Source organism: Thunnus albacares, chromosome 3, assembly GCF_914725855.1.
Source record: "Thunnus albacares chromosome 3, fThuAlb1.1, whole genome shotgun sequence".
Classification (NCBI taxonomy): Eukaryota; Metazoa; Chordata; class Actinopteri; order Scombriformes; family Scombridae; genus Thunnus; species Thunnus albacares.
The window spans coordinates 37458554-37475775 of NC_058108.1; the positions used below are offsets into that span (position 1 = coordinate 37458554).

A 17222-nucleotide genomic window follows, 5' to 3' on the forward strand; every position below is an offset into this window, starting at 1 on the left:
TGGACACACATTGCATTCACCAAAGCAAAACCATTTGTTTCCTTGTAGATTTTTATATAAGTTGATTAGTATGACTAATAAAAAGCGTGTTTCTCTACACAGGAGGAGACTCTTCCTCCTACAGTGAACACAGAACCACTGATGAACCAGACAATAACCTAAACCCAGGACACAGAGGTTCAGTGAATGTGGTGTTGAAGGTGTGGAGGTGGATCAGTGTGTCAGAGGAGACTCTGTAGAAGAACAGAGTGCCAGCAGGACAGTCCACATACGCTGCTACTCTGTTAGAGACAGAGGAGGAGGAGGAGGAGAGGAGGGCTGTTTCTTTGTTATTGTGACAGACAGAGTAACCAACATCAGAGCACCTCAGACTCCAGGACTGATTATTCCCTCCAAACCAGCAGTCAGTACTATTTCCTTTCCTTCTGATTCCTCTGTAACTCACTGATATAAGAACCTCTCCACTCCACTCGACCTCCCAGTAACAGCGACCAGTCAGACTATTTCTACACAGCAGCTGATAATAGACATCAAATCTCTCTGGATGTTCAGGATATGGCTGCTCCTCTCTCACTGCTGTCACCTCCCTGTTGTTATCAGACAGTTTGAGGTTTCTGTGTGCTGTGTTTGTGTCCAGTTTGAGTTCACAGACATCTGATGGAGAGAATGAGACACAATACAGCAGCAGTTTATCATCTAACACACCTGATGGTTTATTTGACTTATTAACAGACTGACTGAATGAGATGAAAACTTGTTAATGACTTCTTTCAAACTGAGAATGTAATGCAGATAAACAAGCTTTTGATTTAAAATACTTTAACATGTGCTGCCTTGTTTTCATGAATCAAAGTGAACACACACTTACACTTCCTCAGACCAGGTTTCAGCCTCTGCTCCCCACAATGATCCACCCTGGAGGAAGAAACAAAGTCAGAATGAACCTTCAGAAGTTTCCTCATCAATGATCTTCATAAATCTTCACTCAGATCCAACGTTAAGACAAAACAGCTGGATTTATAAACACATAAAAGCAGCTTCAGCATGTTTGGATTCTGTGAAGAAGCATCAGAGCTGACCGACCTCAGAGGTCTGCAGGGTTCAAACTGGATCACATCATCACTGATCACACTACCTGTTGCCTTATCCTCTTATTTAACTAATTCACTCTCAGAGTAACTGGATGCTACATCACTGGTTATTCTGGTTGATTTGGGGAGTTTTCAAGTGAAGAAACAAATAATTCTTTTCTGCACCATCACTATGATACCAACACTTTTCTGATATTGTTTAGCTGCTCAGCTGCACTCTGGTCCCATGTACACTCATCATTTCAGAAGTCTCATATCTGGATAAAATCCAGATCAGGTTTAATAAACTGTTGTTTACATTTAGTCACATTTACATGTCTTTGTTCACCAGATCTTAAATCTGATTACAATCAGTCCTTATTTTCATGGCTATGTGCAAATCAGGGTCGACTCTCCTCCAGTCCAGCAGGTGATGCTGATGCACCTGAGGCTGTTTGACAACAGAAAAAAAAACACTAGAAGAAGAGCTTTAACAGTTAGTTAACAACTTAAACTAACACAAACACATGGATAAACATTTGAGTGAGACAGTTTCTTGTTTTTGTGGACTCTCACCTTCCTCTTTCACAATCATCATTCAGTGTCTGAACTGATCAGGGATCAGATAAACAACAACAGCATGTTACACCTCGAGTGGAAATGAAGTCATTGTTCTGAGATGATACATGACAGTGATGTCAGGATAAAAGAGGTAAATGATGATTCATATCTTCTTTTACATCCTGTTTTAAAGTTTTTTGTAACAGGACTGCACGATTCTGGTAAAACAATAAATAAATAAAATAAAAGATTATTTCACTTAAAACTAAAATCATGATTTTCTCCCATGATTCTTTTAGGTACAAGATGCAACTTCTGGAAATCAAGCTAGCTGTAGCATGAGACTCCTATGGAAGCAACTCTGCTTCCACCTCCCCTCCCCGTTTCTGCTCAGTAGCTCCGCCCCGCCCTTCACCTGCGTCAACTGACTCAGGCCTTCACTGCTTGGTTAGTCAATACAGGGCTTGTGTAGAAAACTTTAGAAGGGAATATCTCTGCCGCAGCAGCCTGTGCAGTGAGTCTGAGCTCAGAGGAGCCATTGACAACACCTCTTCACATTAAGTTAACACACACTTTCTCATTTCATGATGCAGTTTAGGAAGTGACTGGGAGTGCTTGGTTTGATGCAATAGATCTCCCTGCTAACACATATACATCAGGATTATTGTCATGTAAGAAAAATATCTTAGACTGAATGTGATAGAGACATGAATTAAGATCATGAAGCTCTAATTTGCAGTTAAAGCACATGATCCTGGTCTGATATTAGTTAGGAGGTCAGTCTCAGTGGGGACAGGGACTCTCAGCACATCAGTTATTGTCTTCACAGTTATCAGCAGTGCTGCTGGTACAGACCTCAGCTTGTCAGTGTGACAGAGAAACAGTTTTTGTTGTCTGTTCATACCTGAGAGTGTCCAGTCTCCAGTGTGGATCCTCCAGTCCAGCAGACAGCAGCTTAACTCCTGAGTCTCCTGGATGATTGTAACTCAGATCAAGCTCTCTCAGATGGGAGGGGTTGGATCTCAGAGCTGAGGCCAGAGAAGCACAGCCTTCCTCTGTGACCATACAGCCTGACAGACTGGAGATACACACAATTCTTGATTCTCGAGTCAATAAATAGAAAAAGAGGGCACTGTTTCAATGCTCTGACTCTAGTGCTCTGTGTGCCAAACCATTCATCTGTGTTATTAGTCCACTCAATTGCAACATGAAACCTAACTGGCAATTAAGGTAACTGATCTGCAGTTGTCTGCCTGTAGAAGATATGAGCCTGTATAATAATTTAACAGTTAACTTTCCTTAAAGTCCAGCTCAAATCACATTTAGTCATCCTTTTCTGTAGTCCAAAATAATGTTGCAAAATGTTTGTTTTTTTCAAAGGCAGAAAGAAAGGTCTTTGGGGAAATATCAGCGATGCCCCTTTATGTTGGGGTCACCTGGGGTGGCATGTCTGTGTCTGATTGTATGGAAATAAGTATACTTTCTTTTTTTTCTCCATGATGACACCCCATATCCCATATGTCAGATCCATTGTCTGTGAAGATAGGGAACTTATTTCCCCAAAGACCTTTCTTTCTGCCTTTGAATATACCATATATGCAGTATATATATATATATATATATATATATATATATGTGTGTGTGTGTGTGTGTGTGTGTAAACAAAGGAACTCAATCCTCCTCAATAGGTGCTTGCGTAGCACCAAGGCAAAAATAGTGTCCCAAAAACCCGAATTCATTATCATACTACTTGCGAAGTTAAATAAATAATGCAGACAATACATAATATTTAAACATGAAGTTCAAATCAGACGTGCTGTGACTGACGGGCTGCCACCTGAGATGGCACTGGAAGTTCTTTATCTGGAAAAGAAAAACATCCAGGATGTGGAAAGGTGTTCTTACAGAGGCCCAAATCAATAGGAGGGATGGGTTTACCACATTTTTAGCTTTATTATTTGGCAAGTTACTGGCCAGAAAATCAATACACAACTTGATTGAATATGGAAAGGGTCTCCAGCTCTTTCTCTTTTTTTTTTTTTTTACCTGCATTGTTTTTCTCAGCCTCTGTAGCTAACCTGGTAGTCTTCTCTTAGAATCTGGACTCGCATTAAAAAACACAATGGCCGGCAAATCAATTCTTTACTGGCCCCTACTAAAGCAAATCACTCTTTTGCACAATTGTTTAATAGCATATTATTTGATGACTGGCATCAGGAATACATATATAATTTAATGGATCTGTGCAGTTGGAACAGAGAGAGAGAGAGCATGTGTGTGACAGTGGAGCTGCAGTTACTGGAGCAACCAGCCTACCTACCAAGTAATGTAATTGGTGTATGCACAAACACTGTGTTAAACAACAACATACTATCATTATTATTATTATTACAAAAGTTAGGAGTTGGAGAGACGGGACTACGATGGAGGTTTTTGATTTTTATAGATTTCTCCAAGTTTTTTTGAGGATTAGTCTGTGTAAACACAGAGGACTGTATCACAACTACTGGCCAGGTTTCCAAAAACTTTGCTCTGGTCTCCAAAGGATGAAACCTAATGATCTTGGTGAGTCCCTGACTTTTACTTGAGCACCACCCTCAGGACTAAATTTCCACTTATTTCCACACAAGAAACACAAAAACTCACTGAAGAGAATGCCATGAAACCGACAGCACATTCATGCTCCCCAGAGCATGAACCCTTCCTCTGATTAATAAAGTTTTAGTGTGAACAAGATGGAAAAAAGATAAAAATGTGTGATAACAAGTCCCTCCAGGAAATAATTGCAAGCAGTAATTTTGCTAAATTACGGCAACTTTTCTGCATGACATGTCCAAATCAACAGCCGCTTGTGATTTGGACCAATCGTGGCGTTTTGTGTGGTGGTAACTGATGTCATTCAGGTGGAAGATGGACAAATCTCACCTACCAACAAAAATGATGCCATAGACGAGCAAGGCAATTCCCAAACGTTCCCAAATGAGGTTTGATTCAGTTTGTCAGAAGAGTACAAGCCGATGAATTTATTTAAATGGCATTATTGACTGATTTTATTTGTTGCTAATGTTGAAAGTTTATTTAATAAAGGTTATAAATGAAACTCAGGTATGGTATTTTCTTTTTTATAGAACTTGGAGTCCATGGTTCTCATATTCAGAAAATACATTAAACATTAGAACTGAAATATAGTTGTTCCTGTGATGTGCAGGATGCTTTTTATCCAAAGAAGTCATTACATATGACTCTTCATTGGTAGCAGTTTTTTTTAAAAAATCGCATTATTTTCCTTTACTTACAATTTTTCCAAATCCCTGCAATTTTACCACGAAAAGAACACATAAAACATTGCAAATTGTGTCACAATTTTTGAGAAAGCAAAATCAAACATTTTTGGCCACAAAATCACAAAAAAACTGCAAAATCCTGGAGGGACTGCTTAATGTGATAATGTGATAATGACTCACTTCAGTGTCTCCAGTTGGCAAAGAGACTCTGCCAAGAACTCAGAAAGGAGTTGGACGCCGTGGTCTTGGAGGTCATTTCTTGCCAGATCCAGAACCCTCAGGTGGGCGGGGTTTGACCTCAGACTGGAGGCCAGAACAGCACAGCCGCTGTCTGTGATCCAACAGCCAGCCAGTCTGTTGGGGGAAAATATAGGTGTTTAGATGGTTACATACAGTGCCAGACCCCTGTACATGCAAACCTGCCCACTGCCCTGACCCAGTGACTCCACGTACAAACCAGTAAGTCATCTTTTCTGATCTGACCAATCAGTCAGTGCTGAAATGTCTTAAAGTCATCCCTCTTTTATTTATTTATTTTATTTTCAATTTGCACAAAGGTTACACAGTACAAGGTTATATTAAATTGTGCAGGAGAGGAAGGAAGCCCAGAGGGCTTATACAAAGTCCTCCCCTTCATTTCACAAGTCATAAAAACATACTGAGTCATAAAACAATATAACATCAAATAGACAAAGAAACGTTTATGGCAAAAAACAGGACAAAAGAAGAAGGAAGGAAAAAAACATCAAAACAGAAATTTGAACACTTTAAATGTGTAATACATACCCAGTCACACAAAATTCTATTTAGATAAAAGATATTTTTTCAAATGTGTTTTAAATGTTATTAAAGACGATGACGACTTCAAAGTTGTACTTAGTGAATTCCAGAGATGAGGACCTCTAAATTTGATTAAAAAATTGACGATTGGAAGTGTGACAATAAGGTAAATGAAAGTCCTTTGATCGCCTCATTGAATAAGAGTGAATGTCTGACGATAAAAGGAAAAAAATATGAAATGTATCTGGAAGGTGTTGCCTGTGATATATGAATTTGAACATAAAAACACATGTTAGAAGAGTATTTACAGAATAAATTTCCTAAACAAAGGTGCAGATGGCTCTTGGCTAGTGGAGTTTGAAATCATTCTTAAAAACCTTTTTTGGATTAAAAGTAACTGATTGAGGTGTGAAGGATATGTGGCAGCGCAAACAATATCACAATAATTGATATATGGATAGATTAGACTATAATACAGAGTTAAATAAGAAGGATGAATCAGAGAACAAACTTTCCTCAATCATTTTTATTGACCTTTTGCAAACATGTTCAATATGTTTTTTCCAAGTTAGTCTTTCATCAACTCCTTTCAATAACTCCTAAGAAATTGGTAAATGGGACTTGAAACATTTCTGTATCATTAATGAATATTTACAGCTTGTTACAGCAAGTTATAGCTTGTCAAATCTTATTGACAAGCTATAACAGTGACAATTCTGTTGAGTATTTTTTTCAAAAACCATATTGATGTTTGTACAGGCTGTTGTGCTCAACTAAGTGCTTTGAGAGTCTTGCATAAGCGAGATTCTCCAGAATTTTTGAAAAACAAGGTAATATAGAGATTGGACGATAATTTGTGAAAGTATCATGGTCACCTGATTTGTAAAGGGGTATAACTTTAGCAACTTTGAGATCATCATGTGAACACCTGTTCGTAGGGATAAGGAGAAAATATGGATAAGAGGATCAATGACTGAATTAATAATTTCTTTTAACAAGTTACTTCTGATTCCATCATGTCCCTCAGCAGAGTCCTTTAACTTCATAATAATACTATGTATTTCTTTACCAGTGGGTGGCTCAAAATTGCAAAGTGAGGAAAATTTACCTGTAATTAAATCAGATGGAGTCTCACCAGAATCATTCAAATTCATGGCTAAGGAAACATTTATAAAAATTTATTAAAAAATGTGTTGAAACCCTCAGCTATCTCCCTGCGGTTAAGAGGAATTCCATCACTCCCCAACATTTCAGATGGCCCAACAACAGGAGCTTTTTTTCTTTTTAGCAGTTGATTGATAAGTTTCCATGATGACTTAATATCATTAGAAGCTTGAGTGAATTTCTCTGAAAAATATTTCTTTTTGGCTTTTCTTAATAACTGGATAATCTATTTTTTTTTTTTTTTTTACTTCTTATAAGTTTCCAGAGTGGGATTCATAACAAATTTCTTATACAATTTGGTCTTTATAATAGAGAATCTTTTTAATACTTCAGTCAACCAAGGTTTCCCATTTGTGGAGTAATTTGTTTTTGTCCTATTAATCAATGGAAAACATTTGTTAAAGATAGAATTAAAAACAGCTGAGAATGTGTGATAAGCTCTTTCAACATCTTGTTGATGGTAAACCTCATCCCATGAAACTTCATTTATCAATGACTTGAAAGACTCAATATTCTTTCTGGAAAACTTATGATATTTTGTGATCTCTTGTAAAGAAATACCAGAAGAAATTTCAGTCAGCAATAATCCTGCACTAATATTATAATCTAAGTAGTTAATAAATATGTTGTCAATAAGTGTAGCAGATGAACTTGTTATTCTAGTAAGTGTATGAATCAAGGGATAAAAATAAGTGAGTTTATAAGAAAGTAAATTGAGAAAATCAACAGTGGATGACAATTCATCTTTGAGGAGATTAATATTGAAATCACCAAGTAACATACACATTTTCCCTTCCTTACATATAATTTCCAGGGTACAGTAGAGGGCATCCATAAGAGTGCTGATGTCAGAATCAGGTGGTCTAGAAATACATCCAATTATAATACTTTTGCCATCAAATAGTAAACAAATAGCAACTCTCTGTGGTAATTCTGATTTCCAACTAAATCAACTAAAATTTGTAAACATGACTTGTAGCTCTTTTCTTGTTGCTAAAGTAGTTCTTTGTAAAAAGTCTTTTGCTGTTCCAGTAGCTCGTGAATGAACAGACAGAGTGACAGGTTCTTCTTCATCTCTTCTAGACATTTTGATTTCTGAGTTCATCAAGATTTAGATTTGAAGAGCTTACTCTGAGGAGATAGTCAATGAAGGCAGGTATGAAGGATGGAAGATCCCGTAGGCCCGGACTGTCAATCCATCAAAAATCTCTTTATGCTTTGATCATCCACATATTAGGAACTCTTCACCATATATTACTTATAAATTTGATTAAAAACTGTTTATATGATTTAAGAAAATATTCAAATAGGTCCAGAAATACAAAAAAATATTAAAGCTGCAAGCAGCGTTGGTTGGGACCTTGCACTCTGGCCCATTGGGATCAAATCATTTTGCTTTTTAAAAATGAGGGATATTTCTTACAAGTGTGATGTGCTTTTATTTTGAAAGTTTGATTGACAGGATGAGAATTTTCTGCAGGGTTAGACATGTCTGTCTTGCTCACACCTGTGAAAAGGAAAGACTTTTAACCCACATGACCAGGTCAAAGTTTGATTGACGTGTACTGTCAGGTGTGTAGAGACAATAAGTAACTGCAGCTGGACACAGAAAAATACTCTTATATTTGAATGGAGAGTGTGAGCGAACCCACACCTTTTTGAACATTTAGTGTCTCCTGTGCTGCGCTGTGTACAGCACACACACGGAGGGCTCAGCCCCGCCCCTCACTGCTCCTCAGTCATCAGTCTCTGCTGCGTTTTGCTTTCATTTATGGTTGCGCTCTATCCTCTCCTCTCCACTCGACTTGTGTTTCAGTGAAGGCTCCTTGTGTGTGTGTGCTGCACACACGGCTGAGCAGAGGACACTGAACCAGATACCAGGAAGTACTCGAGTTGACGACAACTACACTCATTACGTTACTATAAGTGCAATAAATACATTGTGAGTAAAAAGCCAATAAGAGTAATTTATTAATGTTACCCACCTGCAAGTACCGCTTATCGCCATATGATGCCACCAAAGAGAACAAAACAGAGATCTTTCAGATTATAACTGTACAACTAAACTATATAATCAAACTGAATTTGCACACTTGTTTCAAGTAGCTCATAACAAGAGCAGCTCAGACTCACTAACAGTATGTCTTCTGACTCCTCACATGTTTTAAACGAAGACAACCAAATTCTGCCCTCTAACAGGCGATTTAGAGTCCCTCAGTTTAAACTCTTATACATCAGTCTATCAAACTGCTTAACCAAGGTCATAGTGCTGTTAACTGAGATCTGAATCCAGAGATATGATGTGATATGTATGATTGTTATGACTGTTAGATGTGTTATCTACGGCTGTAAAAAGTTTCATATGTGTAATTGTGTGTTTAGTCTGTGTGTCAACCTCTAAAACAGAACTGCCTAATGAATGAATTATGAATGAATTTCACCGTAAGCCAACAATAAAGTCATATCGTTTCATATATTCACACTGAGTTTTGTCTTTGACGACTGTCTCACCTCAGTGTTTCCATTTTGCAGTTTGGATCCTTCAGCAGAGACGAGAGCTCCATCACTCCGGCATCTTCCAGTATGTTCGCTCCAAGATCCAACTCCCTCAGCTTGGACGGGTTTGAAGCCAAAGCTGAGGCCAGAGCTGCTGCACACTCCTTTTGTAGGTTTGTGTTGAAAAGCCTTTACAAAAAATAAAATAAAAATGTCAGTCTCCTTATTCAAAGTCCCAGATGTTGTTTATTTTACTCACTCAACACTGTGTGTGGTCCCTGTCAATACTAACTCCATCGATGATTGGGAAGGGGTTATACCTCCATGATGTGGTGTTTCCTGCTGCTTCTCTTCACCTGCCAGTAAGGAGCTCCATGCAGGTGTAACAAACAGGAAGTTCACACTTTCCTGCTAAAATTCCATGTACCTACATGCAGGACCAACCATAGGAGTCCCTTTTGGTGCAACAAGAACAATAATTCTCAAAAGCTTTCAGCCTGTGAATGTCTGACCAAGCATTCATATACATATACATAAACATTTATATGCCACTAAATTGTTTTCCCAATTACATTTTGCAGGAAACGTAATGCTGGCTAAATTACGTTTTCTCTCAACACAATGAAAAAAACGTTGTTAATTAATGTATTTGGCAAATTGCAAAAATTTTGATGCATGAACATGAACATACGAGTGACACGTTCACAGACAACCTAGTTCTTCTGATCTTGTAGCACAATATCAGCTGGTAGAAACTACAGCAGTATGAAAGTGTTCGTAGTTGTGTGTAGTTGTGACTCTGGCAGCACCACAGTCACCACTAGATTTGAGATATGAGATGAGGGGAAACAGCTATTGTATGTTCACAGCAATAGATACTGCATTTGCTCAATGAAAGAAAAGAGAATTATTCCCACTTTGAGTGTCCCACAGCCCTTATTACTCGTACTGTATTATAAATCTCCCAACATACAGATGGCAGAGGCAGAAGTAAAAAAGACGCTCCAGTTCAATGTGGTGGCTCCTCACTTGTAAACCAGCATATAACACTGTAAGGTACATACAGGATTTCACTTGTTGAGCACTTTTGCCACAAAAACTTTCCAACTTTTCAATAAAATGTAAGCAACTGCAGTTGAGATGTCTTTTCTGTTTCGTACTGTTAGCAGATGCTAACAATGAACTTCAACTTTAAAAAAGGAAAGTTTAAGCCTAATGTCAGACTCAGACTACACAATATTTTTGTCTGATAAGACTTTACAGTGTCAAATTATGCATCTATAGTGTTTACATAAATGTTAATATAAAGTCTTGCTGTGACCTGGCTGAGAAACATGCAAGACTACACATTGTTACCCAACCAATCATAGTCTTTCAGAACCTGTATGATGTTATCGGAAGGAGGTGCCAAGAACTGACTTCCAGGACCAAGAAGGTAAACAAACAGTGCATATGGTAGCAGTGCATATGGTCTGAAACAGTGTATATGGTGTGTGTGTAATCTGGCTGTTGCCATAGCACCACAAATCTTTCCTCAGAGTTTCAACTCGCAGCATGAGCTGCATCAACATGATTCCTCTTTTGCTTTGGTATGTTTATAGTTGTGCACAAAAGAGTGTTCTGTGCATCTATTGGTCAACATCAAAGAACATGTTGTTGAAGTTGTCTGACAGGAATTACCTCAGCTTTTGGAGAGAGAAGGTAAAAAAATCCTGACATCTTTTTGTTGCGACGTCGTGAGGCATCTCAGATGCGGCTTTGGTTGTTGTCCACTGTGATACAGTAAGCCGGATGAAACGGTTGTTGCACTGGGTCGAGCTATTATCAGGCTGATATCATGTAGTCTTAACCTGGCTTTGCTCCATGAAATGTGTTTTACTTACATAAATTTTTCTTTTACATTATCATGTGTTTGAGATTTGTATGAAATTATGCATTTCTTCTGATTACAGTGACAGAAATCAGGAGTTTTGATGATTCAAAGTAATTCTTGCTGATTTAATGAGTGACTCCACACAAACAGCACTTTCACATCCAGACTGAGGTCAGATAGAAGCTACGTTCATGTACTTTCAAAGCCTGTGTCACAACCAATTTCACATTTTTGTTTTAAGACTGAAGAACTTCCACATTCACACAGACGACCTTTATCTGTCCACCACTTTCACTAGCAGTGGAAATGTGTTCACTTCTACTCTGAGACCACAGGGATGAGAGAGACACATAAATCAGCTGCTGCATTCATCTATATACTGTGCAGCACCTAAACTTTGGTGCCTGGATGTGCAAAGATCTTTTTACCTGAGTCTCTGGAGTTTGCAGTTGGGATTTTTGAGGCCATCAGAGAGAAGCTTTATTCCTGAATCCTGCAGTTGATTACTACTCAGATCTAGCTCCTCCAGACCAGAAGACTTAAAGTTGAGAACTGATGAAATAAACTCACAGCATCTATCAGTGAGGTTACAGTCACCCAACCTGAAGTGAAAAACAAAATGACTGTTAACATCTTGTAAACATTCTCCTCTGAGCATTTGGTATGTTGAAGCCAAATACTTACAAAGCTTTCTTTGATGCTTTGAGCACTGGCAGCAGCCTCCCCAGAACTTCATTTGACTTGTAGTATTTCTTCAGGTCAAACACATCCAGGTCTTCATTAGAAACAAGCAATATAAAGGCCAAAGCTGACCAATGTGCAGGAGAAATTCTGCTAACATCTCCTGAGCTCTGGTACTTTTGGACTTGTTCTACTAGAGACTGGTCACCAAGTTCATTTAAACACTGGAAAAGATTGATACTCTTGTCAGTATCGGACAGTTTCTTGATCTTCTCGTGAATGTAGGTGATTGTGTCCTGGTTGTTCAATGGACTTCTTACATTAAATCCAAACCCCTTCTGAAGAAGGCTCTGATTCTTGTCCTGTGACAGACCAAGCAGGAAGCGCAGAAACAAGTCCCATTGTCCGTGATCACTGGCTAAAGCTGTATCCACTGCGTTCTTGTGGAGGAGGACGATGAGGCTTTCTCCTTTCTCTGATCTCACTTTCACCTTTGACTGGCTGGGAAGCAGATTTTGTCTACTCTCTATGAAGGTCTCTAATACATACAGAGCTGCAAGAAACTCCTGCACACTTAAATGTACAAAAGAGTAAACCTCCTGTCTGTGAAGACCTGATTCTCTCCTTATGATCTGTGTACAAACTCCTGAATAAACTGCAGCTTCTTTCAGATCAATTTGGCACTCCTTCAGATCTTTTTCATAGAAGATTATGTTGCCCTTCTGTAGCTGTTCAAATGCCAGCTTTCCCAATTTCATGATCACATCTTTATCCCTTTCTTTCTTTCTTTCTTTGTCTGTTTCAACCTCCTGATAATCCTTCTCGTTTTTCCGCGTTGTTTGGATAATCAGGAAGTGTGTGTACATTTCAGTCACAGTCTTGGGTAACTCACTTTCATGAGTTCCTGTGAGGAGACTCTGGAGAGCCGTGGCTGAAATCCAACAGAACATTGGGATGTGGCACATGATGTACAGAGTTCTCAACGGCCTTGACTGAAGGTGATTGCAGATCTTTTGAGCCACATCCTGGTCACTGATTTTCTTTAGAAAGTAGTCCTCCTTCTGCTCATCATTAAAGCCTCGTACCTCGGTCACCCTGTTGAAGCACGCGGAAGGAATCTTACTGGCTGCGGCCGGTCTACTTGTGATCCAGATCGAGGCTTTGTGAAGCAGTTTTCCTGCAATTAAGTTGGTCAGTAAGACGTCTACTGTTGTAGTTTTTGTAACGCTGCGGCACATCTCATTTTTCTCAAAGTTCAGAGGGAATTTTCCTTCATCCAGGCCATCGAAGATGAACAAAACACTAGAACTGTTGTAGTCTGAAGGTTCCAAATCCTTCACTTCTTCAAAATAGTGACCTATTAAATCCATGAGACTATAATCTTTGTCTTTTATTAAATTCAAGTCTCTGAATGTGAATGGAAATATGAGCTGAAAGCTTTGGTTGGCTTTTCCAACAGCCCAGTCCTGAGTGAATTTCTGCACAGCAACAGATTTTCCAATGCCAGCAATTCCCTTCATCAGAACTCTCTGGGGAGGCTTCTCTTCGTTTGGCAAAGCTTTCAAAATGTCATTGAGTTGGATTTTCTTCTCCTCACTCGCACACCTTCTACATTCTAATTCAACCACTTCATGTTCACTGTTAACCTCCCCACTGCCTCCCTCTGTGATGTACAGCTCTGTATAGAGTTTGTTTAAAGGAGTTGATGATCCATCTTCCTTTGTTACTTGTAACAGATTCTTTGTTGAATTTTCAAGGTAAGATTTTAGTTCATCTTGGCACCTTTGGATGTTTTCTGAAAGATAATAAAAATATAGTTACATGAAAAACATTTATTTACTCATATTCACACCGGGTCCAGAATAGAGAGTGCCTTGGCTTTGGCTCTAGTTAAAGGATAGGATCAGGTTTTTTCAAGTCTGTCTTAATACAATATTGATGAATGAATGTGGGAATGGGTTTTGCTCACTGCAACAATTCCTACTCGCCATATATATTTTCAGTGCCAGCTGTGTCAACTCCACAACACCGTCATAAGAATTTAATCTACTTATGTTTTACTAGCAGAAGTAAAGTGATTTTCTGTCTTTTTGTTTAATATATATATTATATCATATTTGTAATGTCTCTAAACAGCACAGTACCTTTACGGGAATATGGGGAGGCCATGGAAGACTTTCAGCCAGCCTAAAGAGGTTCTGGCAAATTGTCAGATGACTCAGGGTGGGGTTTGAACCTAGCAGGGTTTGGCACAGGTTGTTATAGCTGGATGGGAGAACAGTTGATCCAGACTGAATATACTGTCGAATCTGGGAAGAAGCATTTTGAGGAACTCCTGAACCTGTCTAAAATGTCTGCTATAAAGATTTTAAGGTTTAGAAGAATTTGCCAAATTCTAATATACATTACAAACTAAGTTAAACAGTTTGGCTACATACAGACAACTTTTGTTTTAGCTTGGTATTAGCTCAACCAGCCCACTGTGGTCGTGTAAAACCAGCGGTGGATAGGATGCTGCGGGCAGAGTAGATGAGAATATCACTTTTCTACATGTTTATGCTTGATGAACAGGTGGTTTGATAAATTAATCTTATCGCCTTTTTACTTGCAAAGGTTTTATTGCGCTATTACAGTAATGAACATAGTAAAATGTTAACGCAACTTGAGTAAAACATTATCTTTCACCTGGTTCACTGTTTCCACCACAACCTCTCTGCTCTGCTGTGTGTGTGTGTATGTGTGTGTGTGTGTGTGTGGAGGAGCTCAACAGAGGACAGAGAGGAGAAGCTGCAGCGCCACCATAAGTTACACCAAAATGTTTAAAAGTACAGATAAAACGACTTTAAAAATAACCTGGGTTCTAAAAATTTTAGAACTGGTTCCAATTCAGAACTGGGTTTTGGAGGACAACCCTCATCATGAAAGCCACAACTGATATTAAGAACTGTAGTTCTATCAATGCATTCAAATCAACTAAAGACGAATCAGCTGTGTGCCTTTTTTTGCTTTGTACTGTTTGTTGTTGTGCTGTTGTATGTTTTGATTATGGGGGACTACGGATGCAAATTAGCTTCGAGCTAACTCCGGTGCAGTGCATCTTTAATGTTTAAAACTGCACACTGTCCCAATCAATAAATCAAATCAATCATCACATCCACTGAGAGAGAGATCATGAATAATCAATAAAATATAATAATATGCAATTTAGCTATGACAATAATGTAACAGCATTTGTGTCAATAAAGCTGATTTGAATTGAGAATTATTATATCAGAGTGGAAGTGAAGACCTATCCACTGACAGTGAAAACAGATGTTTGTGTTAATCATGGTGGACAGATGAAGGTCGTCTGTGTGAATGTGGAAGTTCTTCAGTATTAAAACAAATAAATAACATGAACGTAACGTTTCTGTCTGACCTCCGCAGTCTGGATGTGACAGATGGCATCTTGTGTGAACAAGTTAATATCTTGTTTGCATAAGATTGTTGCAGTTTCTCTCTTCCTGTGACTGACCTTCTGGTCCTGAGCTGCTGTCTGATAAACTCTGCAGCAGATCATTCCTGTTGATCTTCTGTAAAAGCTTCTTGGTCACCTCCACAGCTCCAGGAAGTTGGTAGGTCTGCACCATCAGATCCACAGTGTCCCGTCTCTCTGCCTTCTCCAGCTGGGATGCTTTGATGGCTTGGTGGCCTTCCAGACTTTCATCCTTTAGGAACCACTTGAAGTCCTCAAATTCCTTCTCTATCAAATCCTCCAGAGTGTTCAACAGGTCCTCCTTCGTCTTCATTTTTTATCTGTTCTGTTAAAATCACAGAATATTTTCAACATGAAGAACTTGCCATGAGGTTGTGTGTGTGTGTGTGTGTGTGTGTGTGTGTGTGTGTGTGTGGGGGGGGGGTCTCGTGTTCAATGCAGGGACACAAGACTGAATGTACAGTAATTGTAAAAAGCCATTTACCAGGTGTGCTATAACCATGTATCACCAGCAGGGAGCAGTGAAGCACCACTGCTTAGCTCTGCAAAAATGTACAATTTAATACTGTTAAAGCAGCAATAAGGTACCGCCAATCACTGAATCTAAATTCTATGTGGGTTTATTATCGACAATATTAAAATGTGAACACCATCAAACCCACACAAAGCAATATTTAAACAAAAAAATAACATTTGACACATATTCCAGTACGCTAAAACAGACTACACAAAAAGTAGCTGAATGTGTCCCAAACCATCAACCAGCAGCACAGAATGGTTAGCTTAAATGAGAAATGTATTTAACACTCACAGAGAAACAACAGCTGTCTTTTTCCTGCCTGAAGTCTTGTTGATTGTAGATTCTCCTGCAGACTGAGAGAACTGAATCTGTAGAGTATTTATGAGCCGATGAGCAGAGCTGAGAGACACAACATGAAGAGTGATGAAGACCTCAAACAGGAACTAAAACTTCACATTTCCTCATATGAGAGAAAAAGAACATGATTGGTTAAAAGTAGACCAGTACACTACACCCATGAAATGTGGTTGTCACTTTGACATATTAAAGTTTCCCATCTGTCCAACGACCACATCCTGTTACTGCAGCTGACACACAGACTGCTGCAACACATCAAAACAACTCAGAGACACTAAATTCATTCACCTGCATTGTATCAGGATGGAGACAAATATCACAACACATAAAACCAAAAGAAGACAGAAAATATGATTTTTTAAATTTGGGTGAACTGACTCTTTAAACACATTAAATGCATTAAACACATTCTCACCATAAGCAAATACAAACACAAAGTCTAAACTAAAGAAATCTGAACTCAGAACTCACCAACATTTGCCTTTACATCAACTCTCTACCTGAAACACTGTGAAGTTTATTGTAGTCATTAACCTGCGTATCAATGTCACAATCATAAATAGTGATCTGATCAGCTGTGACTGGTACTTCTGCTTTTCATTTTTATAAATGTTTTTATTCTTTTACATCGTCACATCTGTATTACTGTGGATTAAACTGTTACTGACTGTTCTCCAGTGGTCAGGGAGTGTTGCTATGCAGATTTGCTGAACATGGAAGTGAAGGCAGAATATAGAAATTACCTTCATACAGGATCAAGGCTGTTTCTGCACATGTCACAGATGTATGTACAAGGCAACAGGAGGAGGACCCAAATACCCACACAGGGACAGGATGGGCTGATGAAAAGGGGCTTTCATAAAATAACTATCAGAAATCAACAGGCTTATAGTCGGGCATGAGAAGGCAATCATTCTAAATTGACAGGCATGTCCCACTATTGGTAATTAGGATACTACCA

The 17222-nt window shown here is 38.7% G+C and overlaps 1 protein-coding gene across 1 annotated transcript; it reads right to left on the minus strand.

Moving 5' to 3' along the window:
• Positions 1–94: 94 nt before the first annotated feature.
• On the minus strand, positions 95–15676 carry LOC122975430 (NLR family CARD domain-containing protein 3-like). Its single transcript, XM_044343867.1, has 7 exons — positions 15424–15676; positions 11913–13704; positions 11657–11830; positions 5096–5269; positions 2536–2709; positions 869–915; positions 95–654 (listed from the first exon to the last, which is right to left on the minus strand). The coding sequence occupies exons 1-7, from the start codon at positions 15536–15538 to the stop codon at positions 119–121; spliced, it is 3012 nt and encodes a 1003-aa protein (XP_044199802.1). The 5' UTR covers positions 15539–15676; the 3' UTR covers positions 95–118.
• Positions 15677–17222: the final 1546 nt, after the last annotated feature.

What these genes read in the sequence shown, in the direction of transcription:
- LOC122975430 (XM_044343867.1), bottom strand. Translation starts at nt 15,538, where the DNA reads ATGGTGCAGACCTACCAACTTCCTGGAGCTGTGGAGGTGACCAAGAAG. An exon ending in CAGCAGCTCAGGACCAGAAG is followed by an intron (nt 13,705 to 15,423) that starts GTCAGTCACAGG and finishes ATTATCTTTCAG; the next exon opens with AAAACATCCAAAGGTGCCAA. An exon ending in TGCCAACTGGAGACACTGAA is followed by an intron (nt 2,710 to 5,095) that starts GTGAGTCATTAT and finishes GTGTATCTCCAG; the next exon opens with TCTGTCAGGCTGTATGGTCA.